At 39.2% G+C, this 27,000-nt stretch overlaps 2 protein-coding genes across 9 annotated transcripts in view; one reads left to right on the top strand and one right to left on the bottom strand.

Annotated features, from left to right (window-relative positions):
• Positions 1-22,408, top strand: part of aopep (aminopeptidase O (putative)) — a 200,846-nt gene extending 178,438 nt beyond the window's left edge. For 3 of the 7 annotated variants that reach the window (XM_061900554.1, XM_061900545.1, XM_061900585.1), the window contains 4 exons: positions 2,702-2,818; positions 14,856-14,942; positions 15,011-15,160; positions 22,157-22,408. In XM_061900554.1, coding sequence (XP_061756538.1) covers positions 2,702-2,818; positions 14,856-14,942; positions 15,011-15,151 — 345 coding nt within the window. In that variant the 3' untranslated portion in view covers positions 15,152-15,160; positions 22,157-22,408. Of the gene's footprint in view, positions 1-2,701; positions 2,819-14,855; positions 14,943-15,010; positions 15,161-22,156 lie in introns of those variants that run through there. The other 4 variants (XR_009806805.1, XR_009806802.1, XM_061900564.1 and 1 more) reach the window with 2 other exon arrangements.
• The window catches only part of fancc (FA complementation group C), a 68,469-nt gene continuing 63,500 nt past the window's right edge, over positions 22,032-27,000 (bottom strand). For both annotated transcript variants that reach the window (XM_061900606.1, XM_061900599.1), the window contains one exon: positions 22,032-22,272. The gene's annotated coding sequence lies outside the window, so the exon portion shown is untranslated. The remainder of the gene's footprint in view (positions 22,273-27,000) is intronic.

The following is a 27,000-nucleotide window of genomic DNA, read 5'->3' as shown; positions in this document are numbered from 1 at the left end:
TTGTGCAACAGGTGATTTGTGGAATGAATGGATGGGCAGAAGAAGGGAAGGACGGGTGAAATTGGGATAAATGGTCGCTTCAATGACTGGGGTAATGGATGATATAAATGGTAGGATGGAATTATGTTTTTTTTTTTAAGGGGGTGAATTTCAGAGGAATATATTGTTGATAACTAGGTTAACTGCACGAAAGAAGGGATGATGCAATGACTTGGTGGTGCAATAGGTGGTCATGGGATGGATTGATGAATCCAGGCATTCAGTGATGGATTGAATGGAAGGAAGTTATGTTAATGGTTGAAAATTGCAGGAGCTGATTGACCGCATATTGGAAAGGTGGAAAGACATAGTTTGATTTGCAACACTAAATGGGCCCTAGTGTGTGAATGTGAGTGTGAATGTTGTCTGTCTATCTGTGTTAGCCCTGTGATGAGGTGGCGACTTGTCCAGGGTGTACTCCGCCTTCCGCTCATGTGCAGCTGAAATAGGCTCCTGCACCCCTGCGGCCCCAAAAGTGACAAGCGGTAGAAAATGGATGCAAGGAAAGGTGGATGAAAAGATAGTTGATGAATTGTATGGTTCAAGGGAATAATTAAAAAGGCAAGATTACAGATGGGTACCGAATTCGGTACTTTTATAGGTTCCGGATTCTGATTCACATACAATCAAGCAATGCCATATTGGAAATATTTGTTGCATTTGATGTCATGTCAGGTTGCGGACTGAACTAGCACAAGCACTTGGCAGGTAAACAAGCAGTCATAACAAATTCAGCTGGATTGCCTCCATGTAACGTTGCAATTTTCCATGCCGACAGAGCAAGTATGCCCGATGGAAAGCACTCGAAGTACAGAACTACGCTCTTCAAAATGCGTCAGCTCGATGCTGATTTACCGTATATCCTTGAATTGCCGCAGGGCATATAGTATGCGCCTGCCTTTAATTACTGCCGGGTCAACCTCGTTTCGCAAAAAAATTAGTGCATGCTTAGTATTAACGCCTGGTCAAACTCATGACATCACGAGTGACACTTCCCCTGTCATCATTTTCAAAATGGAGGAGGCTGATTTCAATACCGGTAATTTCAAATTGCATTAAGGGAAGAAGATTAAGAGCTATTCAGTAGGATTTAAGGTCCAAGCTTACATCACACTCAACTTTTTACTGCATGCCTTTGGTGAGTTCCGGAGTGAGAAGAGGTTTTAAAATAATTAGCGCATGCTTACTTTTACCGCATGCCTTTGGTAAGCGCAGGACTGAGAAGAGGTTTTAAATTAATTAGCACCCCGGCGGCAATTCAAGGAAATACGGTATATTGAATATACCATTGACATGCTCCTGTGATGTAATACCCCCAAATTTGGTAATGAAAACTACAACTAAGATGCACATTAATATCCAACTGCTAGTTTGTAATAAGTACAATACTTACAGTTTAAACACTTTGTAGGGCTCAACAGAAGACAGCACAGGCACATTCAACTTAATGGCAAAGACTTCTTGTTGAGTACTGACTAAGGAAACTAATTCAAAACAAACAGAAATGAATGCATACTTGCAAATGAGACTCAGGAGTGTACGGAAACAAAATTATGAGATGGCTGAATGCTCGTTTTTTTAAAAAGATAGATGAATGTTTCGTTGTTGGGTTGGTGGCCACATGGACGGATGGATGAAAGGGGCCAAACAACGGAGGACTGGAATGTAAATGGAAGAAATGAAGTGATAGAAGGAAGAAAGTTTTTTGTAATGGTGGATGCTGCTGTGAATGAGTGTAAAGATGGAAGCACTGTACATGGATGGATAGATGGATGTGTGAAACCGACATATAAATGAACGTATGCCGAGATGTCACACCATAGCAGCTACTTCCTGTCGCCTCACTGGCTGTTTGCTCCCATATCTCCCTCAGTGTGATTCACTCTACCACTTCATACCTATTTTCACATTAGCCCCCGTGGAGCCTCCAGTCATTAATTGCGTCCCAGACGGGAAGAAGGTGTGGCTGGGAGAGTATAACGTTCTCTGTTGAAGAAGAAGAAGAAGAAGAAGAGCAGGCAAGGCTGGGCACAACTGTCCCTGGAGGAAGCACAATCACTCTCGCTGCCCACATCCATCCTCGGAATAATCTGTTCAATTCACAGCTGACTTGACAGCGTCCCTGATGGCGGTTGTCATCAGAAGAAAATAGCTTGTTGCCTTCAGGTCCATCTACCAAATAACACAATCGCACCTTTCCTGGCAGCATTTTAGATCTATTTGAGCTGTTTTTAGCAGAAGCATTTTGTCGACTTGCTCCCACAGCTTCATTAAACACTTTTATTGCTTTCTTGTTTCTTCCATTCCCACTGCATCGCTCCTCCCTTTTTTTCCTCTAATATTTCCCCGTTGGAAAAGATGTGCTCGGTTTACCATTTTTATTTAATCACAGCCTCAGCTCAGTTTTATTATTTTCATGCTTCTTGGCTTTGAAGCATGGCTTTAATTGACTGATATCGATGTGTTCTCTCCGAGCGCCGCACGCAAAATGAAACACTTCCAGGAAATGTGTGTGCAAGTGACTGCAGAAATGCAATAAGCATCATTCTGATGACTTCAGTCATTTGTTGCAGGTGAAGATGAAGCCATTCATCTGACGTTTTTGTGCACATGTTTTGAAGATGACTTTTCATTTAATACAATGCATTTTTTGTGTCTCCAGATGACATCGGAGCAACTCGTGCTGCTTTTGGAGCTCCTTTTGGAAGAAACGGCGCTGAGCTTGTCGACGATGCGCACTCTGGCTCAAGCCTACGACTTGCAGAATCAAGACGCTGAGGCAAGACACGCACGCACACACAACCTAATGTAAAAACACCGGTCAAATATCCTCTATATCACAGGAGTGCTGTACTGTTTTTAAGAAACTACTGCAAAAACACCCAAATCAAACAATCAAAAGCTCAATATAACGGAAGATTAATGGAAACATGCTAGTCAAAGATCCTCTAAATTCCAGAGCACCTTTGTTTTTGAGCGACAACAGCAAAAATTAGCTACTGCAAACATGTTAGGTATACATCCCCGATAGGAAAAGAGCACTGTATTGTTTTTGAGCACCTGTAGCAAAAACATTCATTAAAGATGCTTTATAACAAGAGCGCACTGAAAAAACGCTAGTCAAAGATCCTCTATGTGACTGGCGCACTCTGCTGTGTTTAGGGACGTAATGCAAAAACACAAGTCAAAGATCCTCTAAATGACAGACTCACTGCAGTTTTTACAGATGTAATGCAAAAAACACTAGTCAAAGATCTTATGTGTGATGGAGAACTGCTGTTTATGAGGAGCTACTGCAAAACAGCTCATCAAAGATCATCTATATCAGGGGTTCTTAACTTTTTTGACATAAGGGCCCAACTTTTCCACTACAGAGGGGCCCTGGGCCAACTCAAATATTAAAAGTAGAATGGTAATCGTACTCTTTATTTTAATTGTATTCAACAAGTATATATAACCTACTTATTGTTTACACCCTTGTCCAATGATATCAAACCATGTGTTAATCACATGTTGACTCCGAACAAAATGTTTTTATTTAACACATGAACCTTAGGCTTAGGCCAGCCTGATTAGAAAAATAAGTACTAATCAAATATACTGCATAAGAAGGGACTCATACAAAACTGATTAAAAATAAATTGACATGCAATTATGTTGTGCTAAATTGATAATACCAAAATATGAATATTTTCTTCACTATCCATCCATCCATCCATCCATTTTCTATACTGTAATAAAATTAAAGTTCAAATGAAAATACAGCTTCAGTGATTTAGTCATATTTTTTGCACTTAAGAAACTTCTCTGTGAGTTTAGCTGAAGACTTCTTCTGTTTGTTTGAGATTGTATTTACTGCCACATGTGGCCAAAACATGTATTACAACTCTGTGCCGCTGCGGCATATACGGACCACAGCTGAGAAACAGATATTTTTGGCGGCCCTCTAGGACGCGCTCGCGACACTACATTGTTTAAGAAACACTGCTATATATGACAGGTGCATTCTACTGGTTTTGAGGAGCTACTGCAAAACCGCTAGTCAAAGCTCCTCTATATAACAGGAGCTGTTATATAGAGGAGATGTTCTAGAGGACGCAATCCAAAAACAATAGTCAAAGATCCTCTCTGTAACAGGAGCACAATGCGGTTTTGAAGGCAGTAACACAAAAATGGTAGTCAAAGATAGACAGAGCATTCTGCAGTTTTCAATGACCTGCAAAAACACATTGAAATATGGTCTGTAGGACAGGCCTGCTCTGCTGATGTAGTAATAGTTTTGAAATGCTCAAATATCATTCTCAGGTCATATTTGTCCCGCAAGCCCCAGGTTAAATAACCTGTTTGTAGAAAAACAAGTGCCAGCCGCCCTCGGCTCCACAGCGCTGAGTAATGTGTAGTAAATTCCCCTTGTAATAGCAACTCTCCTTTTTACAGCCGCATTACTGAGTAAAACCCCGCACAAGTATGCACATCATCTTTGTCTTAAGTGCTGCACAAAGTTCCTTAATGGTACTTTTTAAAATGTGTGTATTTGCTCTCTGCTGCACTCCACACACCCACTGGCCACAACTTCAGCTCCACGAGCACAATCAAATGAGAGGGAGAGTGTTGATTATTGTGCTCTGCGTCACACTGAGAGCTGTTTGTAATATTTTGACCCCCGTCTCCCAAGCAGAGAGAAATAATCTTTTTAAGATCTTGGAGGCTTTTAAGGCCCCTCGTTGTTCACACACTTTGTGCTGCATGGCCTCAAGTTCAGGTGAACTTCCTAGCACACTAGAGACAAGATTTTACACCACATTTTCCAGGAAAAAAAAAACTTGAGTGTGTACTAAAAATACAACAGGGCCATTATGCATATAGCCCTGCATGGAAAAACACTTAACACACACACACACGCACGCACGCACTCACACACACACACACACACACACACACACACACACACACACACACACACACACACACACACACACACACACACACGCACGCACGCACTTTTTCTCAAGGAGATGGACAAAGTTGTTATACACAGAGAGGGATGTGTTCATCTCACATGTTCAGTCGTTCTTTGGTCTCAATAAGTAATAGTTCATAATATCCGCTCATTCTAATTGACTTAGTGACTTACTATGGGTGGCTCTGTTATACTGTGGTCTTAGTGACATATAGCCAGGCTTACAAGTGTCCATTTTTTCCCCCAAATTGAACATTATTGTAATATTCTCCTATGATTAGCCATACGGGTACTTTGTTAGTGTCCTGTTGACCCCTTTTTGTGTCACCAGTTGATACAAACTTTTCACTTCATATATAATACCGATATTGGACCCTTGTGTATGTCTGGTACTGATATAGATCTGATATGATATTAGCACACATCATTCATACTTTCGTTGTTTTGTAGCATGAATGTTACAAATGGATTGATCAAGGGAAAATAGTCAGTCAGAGAACTATGGTAGTTATGAAAACCACTAACCTATTTATTGTTACCTGTCTGGTTTTGACTTAAGCTGTCTTTAAGTTGAAAATAAGTGGTCATTTGTTTTTGCCACGTTAATTCATTAAATTAAGCTCATGATGCGGACACGTTTGTTACTGGAGACTTTCTAACATGGTTCTGATTTGGACACTTTGTACCTGTAAGTAATCATACTAATAATAATGAATTAGATTTAAATAGCGCTTTTCTATCACCTAGATACTCAAAGCGCTCACAGTACGCCCTGAGATCGGTAGGTTGTGAGTTCAATCCCCGGCCGAGTCATACCAAAAACTATAAAAATGGGACCCATTACCACCCTGCTTGGCACTCAGCATCAAGGGTTGGAATTAGGGGTTAAATCCCCAAAATGAATACCGAGTGCGGCCACCGCTGCTACTTACTTCTCCCCTCACCTCCCAGGGTGTGGAACAAGGGGTTGCGTCAAATGCACAGGGTAGTTTCACCACACCTTGTGTGTGTGTGACTATCAGTGGTACTTTAACTTTGTGGTGGTAAGCTACATTTGTAGCCACAGCTGCCCTGGGGTAGACTGATGGAAGCGTGGCTGCCAATTGGCGCCTATGGCCCTGCCGACCAGCACCTCTCATTCATTCACCAGTGTTAGCGGCACTGGGGGAAAAAGTGAAGTGTCTTGCCAAAGGGCACAGCGGCAGTGATTTGGATTGCAAGAGGCGGGGAGCGAACCTGGAACCCTCAAGTTTCTGGCATGGCTGCTCTACCCTGCCAGTAATAAACAACAATAAGTATTTGTTACTTATTTATATTGACAAATGTGTTTTAGACTGCAATATTGTTAAATTATGGACAGTAGCTTGTGTGCTATTGTGTGCTTAGCCTTTGTGTAGCTGCAAGATCTTGCTAGTCTACCATGTTTACCTTGTTGTAAATGACTTGACTAAAATACAAGAAGACACCAACCTTGTGTGCTTATCGGAGGACATTTATATGTCCAGCTCTGCACAAGTAAACACGCTGCAGGACTGATTGTATCAGATCTTGTTGTGGAGGTTTCAGATGCAAGCTGATATATAATCTGATACTTGTTTTTATGGTGATGTCGGACTGATATCAATATTGGATCAGGACACCCTTAGTCACTAGTCCTACACTTCTAATCTGAAGGTCATACAGTACGGTTTCGAACAGACTTTTTGATGAGACTAGTCTGTAAAATGACATGACATCAGCATTTAAGGATTAACTGTGCATGTATTTGTTTGTTTTTCATTCATATCAACATTATAGTTGTCTAAGTTTATGATTATTTTAAATAACACTTTTCCCCCAATATAAATATATTGTTTGTGTTTTCTTTCATCAAATTTATTTCCATATTATTGGCAAAATCCTGTGATAATATCACATGGGGAGTTAAAGTTAAAATACCAATGATTGTCTCACACACACACACACACACACACACTAGGTGTGGTGAAATTTGTCCTCTGCATTTGACCCATCACCTTCTTCACCCCCTGGGAGGTGAGGGGAGCAGTGGGCAGCAGCGGTGCCGCGCCCGGGAATCATTTTTGGTGATTTAACCCCCAATACCAACTCTTGATGCTGAGTGCCAAGCAGGGAGGTAATGGGTCCCATTTTTATAGTCTTTGGTATGACTCTGCCGTTATCTGTGATTCCAAATCTTGATGTCGAGCAGTGTCCCAATACTTTCGTCCGGGGTTACCATCACGTTGGTCAAAAAGAAAATAAACATTTTGTAGTATTGCACTTGTATAATATGTTAATTACAGTTAATACTTTTGTATGTTGGTGGCAGTTTGACAATGGAACGGATTATTCCGATTTCCATGGTAACCAATGAGGAATCTTGACTTTTTAATGTCAAAGTTTTTTCAGAAAAGTTGTAGCCACAGACTGCATGAACATATTAGTGTTTGATGTGTTGTGTGTCTGTCGCAGCAACAAAGAGAACCTTGACAATCATTCAGCATCTGTTTTAGTGCACAAGCGACGCCTGTCGAGGTTGGCGTGCAAAGTTTTAAACGTTTCTGTGTGTTGGTAAAAGGAAATATGCGGCTGGCCACAAATTTGCTCGCTGGTGGGACGACACACACAAACACACACACACACACACACACGAGTGCGTGAATCGTGTGCGCATGAGGACCTCTGTGAACTTACATGTCCTGAGAATTGAAAAAAGCACACCCACAATGCATTAGTAGTATGAGAGGGCTGGGGGCCAGTAATAAATGAAGGAATGTCACAGTTAAAGCGCGAGGGGCCTCAAAAAGAAGCACTGCTACCAGCATGCAGCTGCTCTGCCTCCGGGCTCTCCCCAGGAATGTAGCCCAGCCCTGGCTACAGCTGCTGGGGGGGGTCATGCAGGTGCACCACATGACCTACACGTGGCGCACCACAGAAGCCTGGGACAAAATAGTACCTGTGACTTTGCTGCCCACGCCTTTCGGACCTGTACACTGCCTGTAGCAGGGGTGTCAAAGTCAAGGCCCGTGGGCCAGATCTGGCCCACAAATGATTTATCTAGGGCCCCTGGGATGATATTTGATTAGTATTAGAACCGGGCCAGCTGCTGCTGTTTTGCACGCACCTATACTCCATCAGTGTTGGCGCTACGAATTTTCAAAATGGGGTCCCACAGTAAATTTTTGGGGTGCCACTATTTTGTAACCGTTTTGAAAACAAATTATAAATGTATGCATTATCCTGTTATATCTCACTTTCTATATTGTGTTCTGGAAAAAGGTTGTCCTAAACGTAAATTTTTTTTTTTTTTCATTATAAAAAAAAAAAAATGTATGCTTATGTAAATGTATTTATTCAGTTATAAACATTCATTCACTTTCTTCTTTCCTTCATGGATCTAATCTTTTCCGCTGCCGGTAATTTTTTCTATATTTTTATTGTAATATTTTCATGTGTTTGTTCTATTTTTGGCCGAAGTAAGACAAAGAAAACAAGTTGAAAGTGTCTACATTTTTTAGTTTTAATGCCATGATTTTAATAGTCTGGCCAATGTGTGCACAGATTTTCCTCCATGCCGCTCCTGAGCTCAAATGAGTTTGATACCCCTGGCCTGTAGCCATGACAACGCAGCATCTGGTTATTGTTGGGAAGAACTATTAAGTTGATATAAACACCGCCCCAACTCCAACATATATTACATGTTACTTTGAAGAAACGAAAATACATGACAAGATCGCTGATCTGTGATGAGTCAAAAGACAATTGCATTAACACCTGTGGCTGTAGGCAACCTCATTATTGTTAGTTTTTAATAACTCCACAAGTTGGCAGTGGTTGAAGCATCATTAGTGGTTAGCCTCCAACAGCTTAGTCTACCTCTGCATATGCTTTAACATGTTGGTTGTTGCTGTGAAACTCCTGTGTGTTACATTTGTGGTACTGGTGTTTAATACCAACTCTTCTGTGGTATTATGCTGACAGAGCAGGTTGCTCCTTAGCACCATTACACCGTTGTATGGCGGGGATGTCACAATACCATACACCTCACAATGTTTGAGTCACCATTAGGGATGGGTACCCAATTCAATACTTTAATAGGCACTGACCGAATTTCGTTGGTACTACAGGGTACCGATTCACGTGCCCCATTTCGATACATTTGTTGTACGTGATGTCACGTCCGATTGCAGACTCGACATCTGGTCAAACACTTAGCGAGGAAACAAGCACTCCAGCAGCACTTGGAGCAGACTCCACTTTTCCAAAATGCGCTAACTTGATGTTAATTGGCCATGCAATTGACTTGCTACTGATTAGCATCAGCGATTTTACAAGGTGATTTCAACACCTCCACATTTGGTATTAAAAACTACAACCAAGATGCACGTTACAATCAAACAGCAAATGTGTAATAAACACAATCTGTGGGATGCAACATAAGACTTCAACATACACTACTGCCATCTACTGACTTGGAATTGCAACTACATGGAAAGTCTACTGTATAATATTTGCAAATGAGACTCAGAAGTGTAATAATGAAACAAGATATAACAACTGGACAGCACAGTTATAATTAGCTCATCATTAAATGTTACAATAAAAAACATGTTTTATTATCAAAAAATTTACATTTATCAACACATGAAAGTACAAAAAACTGGTACCAATAAGTACCGTTATCAAAGTTCCAGGTACCGGGAATTGTTACCGTATCAGTTAAACTAGGTACCCAACCCGAGTCACGATACAATACAATGTTGCAATATCGTGATATGAGAATATACTGCTGTATTCTACTGTACATAGTGTACTGATAATTGTAAACTGTAGTTTGAAGTACAAGGTGTGTGTATGTATGTATGTATATATATATATATATATATGTATATATATATGTATATATATATATATATAGCTATATATATATATGTACATATCTATATTTATGTATATGTATATATATAAAATGTGTATATACATGTATATATACATATGTGTATGTATATATGTGTGTATATATATATGTATATACAATTTATGTATGTATATATATATATGTATATACATGTATATATACATATGTGTATGTATATATGTGTGTATATATATATGTATATACAATTTATGTATGTATATATATATATATATGTATATACAATTTATGTATTTATGTATGTGTATATAAATGTGTATTTATGCATGTATGTATATATATATATATACATATATATATATATACTGTATATATGTGTGTATATGTGTGTATATATGTATATATATATATATACTTACATACACACGGTATATACGTGTATATATACCAGTGACGTGTGGTGAGGTTCATGGCTGGTGAGGCACTGACTTCATCACAGTCAGATTTATAAACATTTAATTGGCAGCAGTTAACGGGTTATGTTTAAAAGCTCATACCAGCATTCTTCCCTGCTTGGCACTCAGCATCAAGGTTTGGAATTGGGGGTTAAATCACCAAAAATGATTCCCGCCCACTGCTGCTCACTGCTTCCCTCACGTCCCAGGGTGTGAACAAGGGGATGGGTCAAATGCAGAGGACAAATTTCACCACACCTAGTGTGTGTGTGACAATCATTGGTACTTTAACTTAATGTGGCAGGTACTTTAGCTAGTATAGTATAAATAAATTACACTTATTATTATCATTATTAGTGATAATACTGCTAACATTAACAATATTAAATAATCACATGTATGTACAAAATAACAAACACAGTGTTGTCACTATGACAGGTGTAACCGCGCTTCAGCGGCCGTGTTCATTCATTGTCTTTACTGTAGCATAAAAAATGCAGATGGTCTTAAAACGCCACAATACTCAGTCACCATATTTAAGTACCCAAAATAAAGACTCGACATAAATATCAATTAAATCGGATCAGAAACATTGGAGGAAACGGAATTAAAACCCGATGCTAACAGCCCATAGAAAATACATGGGTACGGCTAGTAGCTACTATTAGCAAACAAATTCACTTACCAACTCGGCATAATATCTCAACATCGACACACTCTTTCGTAGCAACTCGGCCCTGATGGTTGGCACCTATAAGTTTACAATTAATTGTAAAATGTTGGACGGTTGTTTTTACGATATGCAGGCAAACGACAACTTTAAAACATACCGGCTTCAGATGTCCCCAGGCCTAGCCGAGTAGTGCAAGAATGATATCTGGGATCACTAGCGCCCTCTACTACCAGGAGGCCGGAGAACAGGTGCCTCACATAGTGGGTCTTCGCAGCCGTTTTATGATTGCCCAGCACAAGAAATACGTTACACACATACAGTTGTTAACAAAATACACTGTACATTATATACCTCAGCTATTAAACTATGGAAATTTATAATATTCATGTAGCAATACGGTCTCACTGCACAGCAGCCAGCAGTTAGCCGAGTCATTGCGCAATCCAAGGGGAGGCTCAGCTGGCTGTGACTCACCGCAAGTAATTCTCAGTATTTGAACGGCAAATGTGAAAATTAAGCGATTTTGAATAAAAAATAATTTAAAACTGGTGAAGTTAAATGGAAAATATCTTTTATAGTATAATCACTGGATACATATAACAATATAATATTATTTTTTCTTTTTTAATTTTTTTCTCTCCTTGATGGCAGGTAAGGCCCCGCCTCACCTGCCTCCCATGACTGCACGTCACTGCTATATATATATATACACTTATATGTAAACCTTTGGCCTGTACTGTGTGTGTGTATATGTATACTATAGATATATATTATACACACACACACACACACACACACGCACACGCACACAAAGTACAGACCAAAAGTGGGAACACACACCGCTCTCTCAGGTCACCTGATCAGCTGCTCCTGACTGCGCCAAAAACTAAATGCAAGCTCACAGTCAACCCATTTCTTTTCTGTAACCTTTGGCCTTCTGTTCAAGCTGTTATTTATTATTTTGTTTCACTTTTCTTTGATTCAACACTATCTTCTTATCGTCATTCATTTCTGCATTTTTATTTTATTCGTACTGTTTCTAGATGTACTATTGCCAGTTTCTGTGCCTTTTATTTAGTAAGTCGTTGGTAAAAAAAAATAATTTCACTTGAGATAAAAAAAAAGTGCATTTACGTGATAGAATATGATGCAACGTGGTTTTCAGAATGTGTCCTCCAAGGTCCATGCTAGTAGTCTTTAAGTCTACGCCATCAAACAATCAGCGTCACGTTGATTCAATCAAGCTTCCTCCCGTCTGAGGAGCAGCGTGGGGAAAATCAAGTGGACGTCTGACCGCGCGGAGGTCACACGCTTACCTCGCCTGTAAGAACATCACGTCTGGACAGCAGCAGGTCAGGACGGAAGCCAAAACACACTCTCACGCCTTCAGCCGGCACAGATGAGCCGTCAGCTTTGTTTAAAGTGCTCTCGTGGCCGGCTGCCAGGCTGTGGAGCTGCAGAGCACCGCCTCGCTCATAACTTAACACGGCCCAGATCTGGTTTGGTTTTTTTGAAGTTCTGCTTCTGCTCTCAAGGAGACCAGGATTTACAGCAAAGAGATGTAATCGCATCTAAAACATGACTTTTTATGAAGCCTATCAGAGGTTCATGTCTCTTGCAAGGGCTTGAAAACGGAAATTAGCTTGGTTGCGTGCCACCATTTTCGCCTGCTTTAAAAAGTAATACGCACATCTACCATAAGTAGTCAAACAGGAAGTTGGCCATTTTGATTGGACTAAGTGGACCTTTTAAGGTCATTTTGAGGAGTTCTACAAAAACTTGAACCACGGACACGAGACAGATGGTTGAGTCTAAATTACAACAGTTGAGTTTTTGTTACAGCCTGTGAGCGTGGAATGGTGGTGAAGTTTCATGACTCGCCTTAAAAGATACAGCTTTTCACGCCATTTGGGTTTAATGTGCTGTCATCTTTTGACTGTTTTATGATACAACAATACTGCCTAACTTTTTTTTTTATGTATTTATTCATTAGAATGCACTTTTTACTACTTGGAGCGGCGTGGCTTTGTTGCCAGCGACTCAAGGGTTCCAGGTTGGATTCCCGCTTCCACCATCTGAGTCACCACCGTTGTGTCGTAGGGCAAAACACTTTACCCCCTGCTCCCAGTGCCACCCACGCTGGTTTAAATGTAGCTTACAGATGTAGACAAAATCGCTATATAAATATAATTCACTTCACTTCACTACTACAGAAAGCAAATTTGTAAGGTATAAATCAGGAGTGTCAAACTAATTTTAGCATGGAGGAAAATCTGTGCACACGTGGGCCGGACTATTAAAATCATGGCATTAAAACTAAAAACTAAAGACAACTTCAGATGGTTTTCTTTGTCTTATTTGGCCAAAAGTAGAACAAACGAATTTGGAAAATATAACAATAAAAATATACCAAAAAATATCGGTAGCGGTAAAGTTTGAATCCATGAAGGAAATAAGAAAGTGAATGAATGTTAATAACTTAATAAATGTATGTATAAATGCATAAAAAAAATGTATTTTGTATTTTTTTTAATGAATTAACATTTATGACAACCTTTTATCAATACACCATAAAGAATGTAAGATATAACAGGATAATGCATACATTTATTTGTTTTAAAAAAGGTTACAAAAAAGTGGGACCCCAAATATTTACTGTGGAACCCCATTTTTATGACTTGATGGGGTCCCTGGGATCCCATTTTGAGAATTCCTAGTGCCAACACTCCTTCCATCAATGAGAGTTTTGAATGGTTGACCAAATACTTATTTTCCACCATAATTTACAAATAAATTCTTTAAAATTCCTACAATGTGAATTCCTGGATTTTTTTTTCACATTCTGTCTCTCACATTTGAAGTGTACCTATGATGAAAATTACAGACCTCTGTCATCATTTTAAGTGGGAGAACTTGCACAATCAGTGGCTGACTAAATACTTTTTTGCCCCACTGTGTGTGTGTGTGTGTGTGTGTGTGTGTGTGTATGTATGTATGTATATATATATATATATATATATATATATATATATATATAGTGTATATATATACATCCATCCATCCATCCATTTTCTACCGCTTGTCCCTTTTGGGGTCACTGGAGTCTAGCTCAGCTGCATTCGGGCGGTAGGCGGTGTACACCCTGGAAAAGTTGCGTGCATTGGTGCGTGCAAAACAGCAGCAGACGGCTGTGGCCTGCGGGCCGGTTCTAATACTAGTCTAATATCACCTGGATGATGCCAGTCACCCTCTGCATAGCGTTATCAGTAGCCAGAGGAGCCTGTTCAGTGCTAGACTGCTTCATCCCAAGTGCAGGACTATTAGACTCAAAAACTCCTTTGTCCCACACGCCATTAGACTGTACAACTCCTCTCTGGGGCGGGGGGTACAAGGATGACAGGGGATGCAAAACAATAACAGTGCAATGCGTTTTCATAACATGGTCACTACTGCCTACTTTGTCTTGTTATATTATTATTTTACTGTTATATTGTTATTCCTATTGTTGCTCTTTATTTTTTATTCTTATTGTAATATTTCTCTATTTTGTTTCCATTTAAAACCCCATTATTTACTTTTTACTTTTTTTAAATTGATCTCAACTCTGTACACTGCTGCTGGACTTTTAATTTTCCTGAAGGAACTCTCCTGAAGGAATCAATAAAGTACTATCTATCTATCTATCTATCTATCCATCTATCTATCTATCCCGTGGGCCATAGATCATTCATTCGTGGGCCGGATCTGGCCCACGAGCCTTGACTTTGACACATAGGGTATAAATTAAAGTCTGATGCATATCATTTTGTTTCAGATTTAAAATCAATGACATTTGCCCGTAATTGCTTTTAGGTGCGACATCGCTGGTGCGAGCTAGTGGTCAAACACGGACACGCGGAAGCCTATGGCGACGTGGAACACTTCCTGCGTCATGATCAGGTAATTACACACCATTTACTCCTCTATCCTTCATGTCAGGTCGACCTGTCATGAGGTGTATGTTGCAGGCCATGGGTGTGTATCTGTACGGCGAGCTGATGGTTCAGGAGGACGCCGAGCAACAGGCGCTGGCTCGTCGCTGCCTCTCATTAGTCAGCGAAGAAATGGACCAATCAGCGCGCAGGGTGGTGGAGGAGATGGTGCTGTAGCGAGTGCAGGTGACTTTTAATCTCTATGGTTTTGCCTTCGCTAGTCTCGGAATGTTCTGTTTCTATGCCGGTGTTGGAGGAAGTCCGCATTCTTTAATGGTACATTATGTGATAATTGAGTGGTTAATTACCACTACAAGTACATTTATCTATTCTCAAGTATCACTTGTCTACCTACTCTGGCACATTCCTCTCTAATCCCACTCTGTGTGTGCGTGTGTGTGCACGCGCGTGCATATTTGTAGGCTCAGGATGGGACCTTTTTCCACGGTTTCACAGCAGCGCTGTCGGGATTTGTTTATCAGAGAAAGAATTTGGGAATGCGCTCGTCAAACAAGCGCAAGAGAGATAGTAGGTCATTGAATGCGTGTGTGTGTCTAAAGATTTCCAAAAGCAGATACAAAGTATTTTCTAACCCCTTTGAAATACACTCTAAGTTGGGTTTGGGGTCCATAAAATACCGATGGCGTTATGTAAAAATCCTTATTTTTTCGCCTTTTTTTGTAAAAAGTTATGCACATAGCTGGGCTGCCTCAACCTGTGGAATCCACAGTTTGAGGCAGCCCAGTGTGGATAGTGCCCCCACGTCACCACATGGGGCGGGCGGGCACTATCTAGCAGTAGGTTTGGACATCACTGGGTCGATATTTTTTTTTTTATAATTCCTTCTTTTTAGAGACTTTCATAAAGCTCTACTGCGTAAGTTTGTAGATGATAATTTCGAAAAAACAACGAGATTGACTCTGGTGGGGAAAAAAAAAAAAAGAGAGTGAAAATTCAGGGTCGATGGCACAATTGCATTATCGTGTTATATCGGACCTAAAGCGTAGTCTATTATTCTACATTGTTACATTATTATGGTGACATTTTCGGAAGATTTTAATATTTAAAGTTGAGTTTTGTAGCGTAATGTAGGTTGATATAATACTGGGCTTTTCAAAGTGTGGCCTTGATGTGAAAGAACATGACACATACTTCATATAGTGCATGCAGGATTTAATAACAAGCTTACATTCTTTCTTTTTTTTCCCTTTACTTCGGGCTTTTTCCTGTCAGGGGGTCGTCACAGTGAGTCAATCACATGAATGCTTTTGGGTTTTTTTTGTAGTTATTTTACACCGTGGACCGTCATTTGCAATGATAACATGCTTACATGTCTTAATAATTACTATAATGATAGACCATGTGGTTCAGGTGGTATGTCTGTGCTTTCGGTCTGATGCTTTTTAACGATGACATCCAGCTCTAAAATCCTTTTTAGGTCACGACCAAGCGTCGCCACAAGACAGGGTTTATCTTTACACACACACACACACACATTAATGGAGGCTGCTTGATGCCTTGGCCCAGGATGTGAAAGTCTTTTTTAGATGTCTGGCCTTAGTCTGATAAACATCTATTTTGTGTGAGCGGCTGGCTAGCTGGTGGTCCTCAAGCCACATGTATAGGACTAATGATTGGGCTTGTAACTACAATGTCAAGTGGTATCATACTTTTTTATTCAGGACAGTATCAGTACAAGTAGAGGCTTTTAGAACAACCAATCCACCAAGTTTGTGTAAACCAATTAAAATGATGGACGACTCATGCATGTTAGACTTGTAACTGTCCTCCTCTTTGTGCTTGCAAACGACACGTCACTCCCTAAAAAGCACTTTATTCCAAAAGTACATGCCTTTGGAATCCCTCCCGATCCGCTTAATGAGGGGCGAATATCGCCGGGTTAGCCGAGCGTGGCCGAGAGAGAAAAGAGTAAGAGAGAGAGAGAGAGAGAGAGAGAGACAGCGAGGCAGGAAGGAGAATTCAGAGTTCGGAGGATTGTTGTTGTTTGTTGACGACTGTCCGGGCTGTGAGGGTTCCTGGCGTGCTGATTTGTGACTTATGATAAAAATCACATTGCCAGGGATTACCACATAACCCTGACCCAGCAGCCGACTGCCATGGCAACCACCAACACACACGCCGGCCAAAGCCAAGAAGACATGATTATGTGGGAGTGCGCAGCAGCAAAAAGTATGATGAGCGGAGTTGGGGGGGATCTTCAGGTGTGTGTGTGTGTGTGTGTGTGTGTGTCAAGTCAGTGGACAGCCACTGGGTTGTGTGTCCTGTCTCCATGCAGGCACAGAGCTTAGCTGATTGGTGAACAGTGATTGCTTTCCTCTTTGTTCACAGTGGCTAAGTTCTGCACCTGAGGAGAACATTGTCCACACTCCCACACGGATAGCCTGATTTATTTGACTTTTGCTTCCGTGCTTCACACATTTTTACATTTGTTTGTAAAAAACAACAACTTATTTTGTAGTGCAGCTGCATGAAGCCTTGATGGTGAATAGCTCCAATGAACACCTATCCAACCCTCCTATTTTAGCCAAGCGTGGGGTTCACAAAAGCAAATAACCGCTAGTGTTGTTATTACTCGTTAATTAGCACTGGTTCAAAAAACATTTGCACTAATGGCTGTTGGTAACCTCCTGAATTAATTTCAACTTTATCTATCAGTTTAATATGTTGGTTATGCTCTTCAGCTTTTGGTATGAAACTTGTGTGTTCCACTTCCTGTTGACTACAATGAACTCATAGTGGTAGTAGGGCTGGGCGATACGGCAAAAAAAAAATGATCACGATAAATATTTTCATATTTTCCAATCTTGATTAATATCACAATTTTTCTTTTTATTCAAGGCTCATTGTCCTGTGCAGGATTATACCGAGTACAGTTGCTACTGCAGTATCTTGTAACAACAAGTGTTCATACTGTATCTATGATTGTGTTTACGAGAGGTGCAACATTACAGGTAACCCAAGCTACCATCCATACTTTGTCTCATGGCCACGGTTTTGCTTCTTTTTCAGTATGTTTTGTGGGGGTAAAGAGATCAAATTTCTTCCTCTCAAAGTTACTTAGTTTTTTTGCTTGTCATTGCAAACATTCTGCAGTAAACAAGTGGTGTAGTGAATACTATAATACTTTTATTTCAAGTTCACATTTACTAAACAACACTTTCATCTATTATTTGTAATCTTTGATTACTTGTATATATATCAATGCTTCTCACCAGTGTTTTGGCAAACGGCAAGCGGCTTATTTCAGGAAGAAAATGTTATTTTATTCACAAACTCAAAAATTATTTGAACAAAAAGTAGAGATGTCCGATGAAATCGGACTGCCGATATCAGCCGATAAATGCTTTAAAATTTAATATCGGAAATTATTGGTATCGGTTTCAAAATTATCAGTATTGGTTTTAAAAAGTAAAATGTAGGACTTTTTAAAACGCCGCTGTGTACACGGACGTAGGGAGAAGTAAAGAGCGCCAATAAACTTTAAAGGCACTGTCTTTCTGTGCCGGCCCAGGCACATAATATCAACAGCTTTTCACACACACAAGTGAATGCCCTGCATACTTGGTCAACAGCCATACAGGTCACACTGAGGGTGGTCGTATAAACAACTTTAACACTGTTACAAATATGCGCCACAATGTGTACCCACACCAAACAAGAATGACAAACACATATCGGGAGAACATCCGCACTGTAATACAACATAAACACAACACAACAAATACCCAGAACCCCTTGCAGCACTAACTCTTACCCCGCTACCCCAACCCTGCCCATCTCAACCTCCTCATGCTCTCTTAGGGAGAGCATGTCCTAAATTCCAAGCTGCTGTTTTGAGACATTTAAAAAAAAAAAAAATGCTCTTTGTGACTTCAATAATAAATATGGCAGTGCCATGTTGGCATTTTTTTCCATAACTTGAGATGATTTATTTTGGAAAACTTGTTACATTGTTTAATGCATCCAGCGGGGCATCACAACAAAATTTGGCATAATAATGTGTTAATTCCACGACTGTCTATATCGGTATTGGTTGATATCGGTATCGTTAATTCAGAGTTGGACAATAACGGAATATCGGATATTGGCAAAAAAGCCATTATTGGACATCTCTAACAAAAATATCAGCTGAATTTTTTTTTAGTACATGTTATATCATAGGAGTTGAATCGTTGCAGACACATAAACAATCGCCCAGCCCTAAGTAGTAGTAGTTTTGCTGACTGAGCACGTTGTTCCTTCTTACTGCGATTCCAACATTATTTCTATGGTGTTAAATGTACTTAATGATAAAATTAATAATCATGTCAAACACAGTTGTTGTACAGACTATTGTTACTAAAATGTGTAATTAGGAATGGATTGATTTATGTAATGTGGAGAATAGATGGTATACATTAAACTACAGTAATAATGTATTGTATATATACGTAAAGTACATTAAATGACAGTAATAATGTAATGTGGCGCATGCATAGTGTACATTAAACTACAGTATTAATGTATTGTATACTTAGTGCACATTAAAATACAGTATTAATGTAGAGTGGTGCATACATGATGTACACTAAACTGTAGTATTAATGTATTGTATATATAGTGTACATATAAATTCCAGTATTAATGTATATGGAGCATAGGTGGTGTACAATAAACCACCATCAATGTATCAAAGAGTACATTTAACTACAATATTAATGTAACACGATGCATAAATGTTGTACATTAAAATACAGTATTAATGCATCGTATACATAGTGTACACTAAACTGCAGTATTAATGGATTGTATACATAGAGTAAATTAAATTATAGTATTAATGTAACATGGAGCATACAGTAGGGCAAAAAAGTATTTAGTCAGTCACCGATTGTGCACGTTCTCCCACTTAAAACGATGACAGAGGTCTGTAAATTTCATCATAGGTACACTTCAACTGTGAGAGACAGAATGTGAAAAAAAAAAATCCAGGAATTCACATTGTGGGAATTTTAAAGAATTTATTTGGTCAACCATTCAAAGCTCTCACTGATGGAAGGAGGTTTTGGCTCAAAATCTCACGATACATGGCCCCATTCATTCTTTCCTTAACACGGATCAATGGTCCTGTCCCCTTAGCAGAAAAACAGACCCAAAGCATGATTTTTCCACCCCCATGCTTCACAGTAGGTGTGGTGTTCTTGGGATGCAACTCAGTATTCTTCTTCCTCCAAACACGACGAGTTGAGTTTATACCAAAATGGATATATGGATGACACAGCAGAGGATTGGGAGAATGTCATGTGGTCAGATTAAACCAAAATAGAACTTTTTGTTATAAACTCAACTCGTCGTGTTAAGGAAAGAATGAATGGGGCCATGTATCGTGAGATTTTGAGTCAAAACCTCCTTCCATCAGTGAGAGCTTTCAATGGTTGACCAAATACTTATTTTCCACCATAATTTACAAATAAATTCTTTAAAATTCCTACAATGTGAATTCATGGATTTTTTTTTCACATTCTGTCTCTCACAGTTGAAGTGTACCTATGATGAAAATTACAGACCTCTGTCATCATTTTAAGTGGGAGAACTTTCACAATTGGTGGCTGACTAAATACTTTTTAGCCCCGCTGTACATGGTGTACATTAAACTACAGTAGTAATGTATTGTATACTAACAGTACATTAAACTACAGTATTAATGTAACACAATGCATAAATGGTATACATTAAAATACAGTATTAATGTATTGTATACATAGTGTACACTAAACTACAATATGAATGTGGTGAATAGTGTACATTAAACTACAGTATCAATCTAATGTAGTGCATACATAATGTACATTAAACTACAGTATTAATGTATTGGATACATAGTGTACACTAAACTACAGTATTAATCAAATGTAGTGCATACATGTTGTACATTTAACTACAGTATTAATGTATTGTACACACAGGTTACACTAAACTACAGTATTAATCTAATGTAGTGCATACATAGTGTACATTAAACTACAGTATGAGGTGATCTGCCTGTAGGAGACATTATAAATGGGTTGGGGTGACAGATGTGTGAATTCCAGATGAGATCCATGTGCAGCGTGTCATTGGTCCGCCTATATTTAGGGCTTATTAAAAGTGTAATGACCATGGAAGGTCCATAAAAAGCGAGGCTATATACATTAGACATGATTTATGAAACTCTAATGGTGTCCGCCTCATCAATGGTGGAAAAGATTCGACATCAATTCATCACGAAATCAAATTGAAAGAAAAGGAAAATACACCTTAATGGACGTAAAATGTTTTAGGTTTCAAGTTTGTTCCATCTTTGTCTTACTGCATTGATCTGACTTTCATTCAAATAATTTGAAATGGAGATGAAAAGAATACGCAGCAAGATTAGGACTCTGCCTCCTGTGCCTACTGAGCTGATAATCAGTCCTAAACAACCACTGGCTCAGTTCAGCAGGAACAGGAGTCCAGTCCACTCAGCCACAACAGTCATGTGCCTGCAGCAACCACACCAGGAACTGGCAGAAAAGTGTGATCCAGATGTATTTTTTATTGCTATGAATATGTTTCATTCGACCTAAAATTATTTTAGTAAACGTTTATGATACAAAGCAGTTCTTGAGGCTAAATGTATTATTTTAACATAACATAATATATAACATAATTATAAACATGAGATATTTTGTCTCATCTCTAGGAGCATACATTACTTTTATCAACAATTCAAATATTATAATTATTTCCTCAATATCTTATTGACAATATCTTATTTTTCTTAGAGAAATATTCCACTTTAGCGTAGTAAAATATAGTTTTCAACCTTGCTGCTTGTGATTGGCAGATAGCGAGGACCCTAAATGGTTTCCATCAGTTCATTAACCTTTTCCATGTCATTTATTCATATATTGTTTCTGATTCACCGATTATCATTAACTTTGACAATATGCACATTTGAAATTTACTACGGATATTCAAATATGCTTGGATTTTGGGACAATCTTATTTCAACAATTAACTTTGATCCTTACTGTACTTTGAGTTGCAGAAGTCATATCTTTATTATGGTTAAATGTCCAACAGAAGCCTTTCTATAATGTATTGTGCTTCTACAATAACCTCCATGTGTACCTCTCTCTGTCTCTCTTTCCCTGTCTTCAGGCGGCCGACAACAGAAGCAGATGACAGGAGCTTGGGGTCATGCGAGGGTCGAGCACTGGCGGCCAACAGCGGAATGTTGTGGCGGTCCGAATCCCTTAGCCAAGGCTGCTTGTTGACTGGAGAGGAAAAGTTAAAATTAATGTAAAAAAGTTGTGTGCGGCGGGTTGGTCAACTATTAAGAGTAGGGGCTCCTCAAATATCACTTTTCTACATAAATGATGATCACAAAGAAATAAATATGTTCTGTAAACACCTCAGTGTGTGTGTGTGTGTGTGTGTGTTTAGTCTGAAGCTCCAATCAGACTGTGAAAGAGTTGAGACTGCAAATACTTTCAGGAGTTTTCATACATAACACATGACTTCATCCATGTAAGAGAAACACCGCAGACCAAACGTGTGTGCAGACAGTGAGATTATAATAACAAACATTTTGTTTTAAACGATTGGACAGAAAAAGAGGGTAAAATATTTAGGGTCATTTTTGTATGCATTACCGGTTAAATGCATGATACTCACAATGCATATCACATTCTTGGCTTAAGTGCTTTTTTATGCGCTTGAAGTTTTGTATTCTATCATTGAGCCTGTGGACATGCCCACCACACGCTACATTATATATGTTTTCTATTAAATTGTCACACAGTTCAATAATCATGGTCCTGATGAAATCGTATTCATTAAACATACAGATCGTTTAAACACAGCCGAAATTAACACACTCCCTTCGGTTGTAGTCGCACTCACTTTATACAGAGTGGGATTATTCGGCTTTTATCCTCATCTCAATGGATGTTTCCAGGTGTCTCAATTAAAGCTATAAGAATAGATTTGATAGTTTTGTAGAAGTTTTTTTTTATTATGTGTGGTGTTCACGGCATCCAAACTTTAAGCGCAATAAAAAGCGTAAAAACAGAAGTACTTAAAGAGGAACCGCACATTTTTGGGCATTTTGCCAATCATTCACAATTCTTGTGACAGACAAGAACACATACCGCATTTTTCGGACTATAAGTCGCAGTTTTTTTTCAATGTTTGGCCAGGGGTGCAACTTATACCCAGGAGTGACTTATGTGTGAAATTATGAACACATTACCGTAAAATATCAAATAATATTATTTAGCTCATTCACGTAAGAGACTAGACGTATAAGATTTCATGGGATTTAGTGATTAGGAGTGACAGATTGTTTGGTAAACGTATAGCATGTTTTATATGTTATAGTTATTTGAATGACTCTTACCATAATATGTTACGTTAACATACCAGGCACCTTCTCAGTCAGTTATTTATGCGTCATATAACGTACACTTATTCAGCCTGTTGTTCACTATTCTTTATTTATTTTAAATTGCCTTTCAAATGTCTATTCTTGGTGATGGGTTTTATCAAATAAATTTCCCCAAAAAATGCGACTTATACTTCAGTGCGACTTATATATGTTTTTTTCCTTCTTTATTATGCATTTTCGGCAGGTGCAACTTATACTCCGGAGCGACTTATACTCCGGAAAATACAGTATGTCTATTTTTTGGGCATTTTAATTTGTAGTAATTCATACAATCCATTTGAACTCTTAATCATCTTAAAATGCATCCAAAAAGCACCAACAATACTTCATTTACATTGTGAGCTGAATAGTAACCAAATATTATTGACAGCGATTACGCAGACAAATTATTTATAGCCGCGCCGTGATACAGAGCGCAAACTAGCTCTTATGTTGACAAACTGAACTCCTGCTCATGATCGCCTGTTAGCTGGTGAAAGTTTATTCCAGATTATAAATCATGCCTCTCACCTGGATACAAAAAGGTTGTGCACAAAAACCAAGAAGTCGGTCATCTGTGACATTTGACTTAAACTCAGAGATTGCGAGAAAGACACAAAAAAGACGCTAGTTTTCGGCACCAGGTTTTTTTTTTTTAACCCTTTCCAAAGATTATGATTAATTCTTCATCTTAACAGGAATATTTGAACATCCCATCAGATGGCATCCTACTGACAGCAGACATTTTATAGTAAGTGATGTTTTATTATGTTTGTTGACTAACATGAAGTTTGCAATTATTAGAAATAGATGTTGAAGGAAAAAGTGAACGCTGCGATGCGTCAATAAAATTAAAGCAGAAATGAGTAGAATACGTAAATATTACATTTTATTGTTAGGCTCCATTGTCGAATCAAGAATGCTGGACAGACAAAATCCGCGCAACTTTTTTCACTTGAGCATGGAGAATAAGGTCTTAACTAAGTTGTATATCTGCTTCTACTACGACATGACAATACGCCAAACGGAAAAGAAAACAATATATTATTCATTCATTGTCTATTCTGCTTGTCCTCATTTGGTCTCCGGTAAGCTGGCTGGAGTCTATCCCAGCTGACTTTGGTCAAGAGGCATTCGAGACTGGTCGCCAATCAAAGGGCACATATAAACAAACAACTAACACTTTTGGACAATGTAGAGTCTCCAATTAACCTAACATTCCTGGTTTTGAAAAGTGCAAGAACACTGGAGTACTGGAAGGGCAAATCAGTGAGAAGATATCAGCTGGTCACCCCCTGACCTCAGTCACTGCTTTGCTCAGCTTTGTCTTTTGTTTAGGAGACTTTCTTTATGTTAAACGGTTATACTCACATTTATGTTAAACGGTTATACTCACATTTGTTGTATTAATGTGAGTATTGTTATATTAATGTGCACTTTTAACTTCAGTTTCGACTCCACGTTTATCATTGTGGCCCTTAACCAGACCTGGGTCTGGAACCAAGTGGGGTATTGTCCGGGAAAATCAAATTTGGAGTTTATACGTGATTTGGTCACACATTTTAATAACTGGTGTTTGTCAGCTAGGGTTTAAACTTTTGACGACTTGAAGGCGCTTATACTGCTGGAGCAGTTGAAGGATTCTGTTCTTGAGCGCATTTCAGTAAATATTGGTAAAACGTGGAGTTAAGACTGTTGCCGAGGCTGTTGCATTACGTTGCCATTTTCACGTCAAACTTCTACTTCTTCTGACATTCCGTGCCACTTGATTTCTTTCAGAGTGAAGTGACCACAGGGGTGTGTCCAGCCTTACCAGTGGATGGAGTCACTATGATTTGGGGTAATGATGTTGCAGGAAGCAGGGTCAGGGCTGACCTTTTGTATCCAGATTCAAAGATTCAAGGAGCTTTATCTGTCATACTTGTACACATTTTCATACGTAAGGCACTTAATAAGAGGAAGGATCGAGTTTTGCTAGCTAAACACGGTGCATGTAACGATATATAAATAAATGAATAAATCAGATGTAGCTCCAGCTCAGGTGTCTAGTGTTCCTGCGGTATGTAGTGTGCCTGATGGAAATGAAATGCAGTTCCCAGAAGTATTTAGCGCATATGCAGTTACACGTTCAATTTAATGAGTAAGTGCTGGATGTTTCTGTCCATTTTTTTCTGGTCAGTGCCTTACAACGAGCTGGTGAAGGAGCAGAAGTCTGTTGCAACTTTAAGAGTACTATTGAAGTTGGTTTGTTGTCCTTCTGAGGTTAGAGATTGTTCTCACTGTTATTTCCTGTACGATGATGCATTGATCAATAAATGGACACCTCAGTTAGAAGGTTTAGTTCTGTGTACCTTTGAAGTTTTGCGACGCTGTGTTACTGTACTGACCTACTCAGTGGCCTAGTGGTTAGAGTGTCCGCCCTGAGATTAGTAGGTTGTGAGTTCAAACCACGGCCGAGTCATACCAAAGACTATAAAAAACGACCCATTACCTCCCTGCTTGACACCCAGCATCAAGGGTTGGAATTGGGGGTTAATTCACCAAAATGATTCCCGACCACGATAGGGGGTGAACAAGGGGATGGGTCAAATGCAGAGGACACATTTCACCACACCTAGTGTGTGTGACAATCATTGGTACTTTAATTTAACTTTAACTTTAATTTACAGATTTCTCTCGACCAGAGCAGCCATCTTGGGGTCAGGAAAACTTATGATTGGGTTACTAGGTGTTTCTTTAGGCCTCTTTTGAAAAGAGAAGTGTCAGCGTACTCTAAGTCCTGTCATACAAGTCAGTTGACTACTAAGCCAAATCAAACTTTACAACCAGTGCCACTTAATACTACACCAGTTATTGGACAGCCATTTGAGCATTTAATTATAGACTATGTGGGTTCGCTAAAACCGGCTAGGTCTGGTGCACAGTATTTGTTGACAGTAATGTGCCAGAGTGCACGGTACCCAGCTGCATTTTCTTTGCGCAGTATTACAACCAAAAATGTAATGCGTGATTTGTCAGAGTTTATTTCAGTGTTTGGTTTGCCTCGGGTTATTCAAACAGATAAAATGTTTGCACAAGTTGTGAAAGAGTGAAAAATAACACAAAACCTGTCCGCTGCTTATCATGCGCAAAGTCAAGGTGCTTTAGAAAGGTTTCAACAAACGTTTAAGTCCATGTTGTGTTCTTTTTGTGTCCAGATGCAAGGTGACTGGGAAGAGGCCCTACCTCGGATGTTGTTAGCTGCATGGGAAGTGGTCCAGTAAAGTACAGGGTTTTGTCCTAATGACCTGGTGTTCAGCCATAGTTTGTGGTCCATTTTCCAGGACAACTGGACAGAGCCAGAACTTCCAAGTAACTTAATTGATTTTGTCAATGGTTTTAGCTATGGATTGTATAAAGCTCAAGGTGGCTAAGATATGTTTAACTGTGGTCCAGGGTAAAATGAAAAAGCAGTACAATCGGCATTCTGCGTATAGGGAGTTTATTCCTGGTGACCAGGTGCTTGCTCTGTTGCCCTAAATTTCTTGGGCCTTATACTGTGGTAAAGAAGCTATCAGACCTTAACTATCTCACTTCC

Source organism: Nerophis ophidion, linkage group LG01, assembly GCF_033978795.1.
Source record: "Nerophis ophidion isolate RoL-2023_Sa linkage group LG01, RoL_Noph_v1.0, whole genome shotgun sequence".
NCBI lineage: Eukaryota > Metazoa > Chordata > Actinopteri > Syngnathiformes > Syngnathidae > Nerophis > Nerophis ophidion.
Note: the sequence above shows the minus strand (reverse complement) of the source record. Positions and strands in the feature narration are given on the sequence as shown.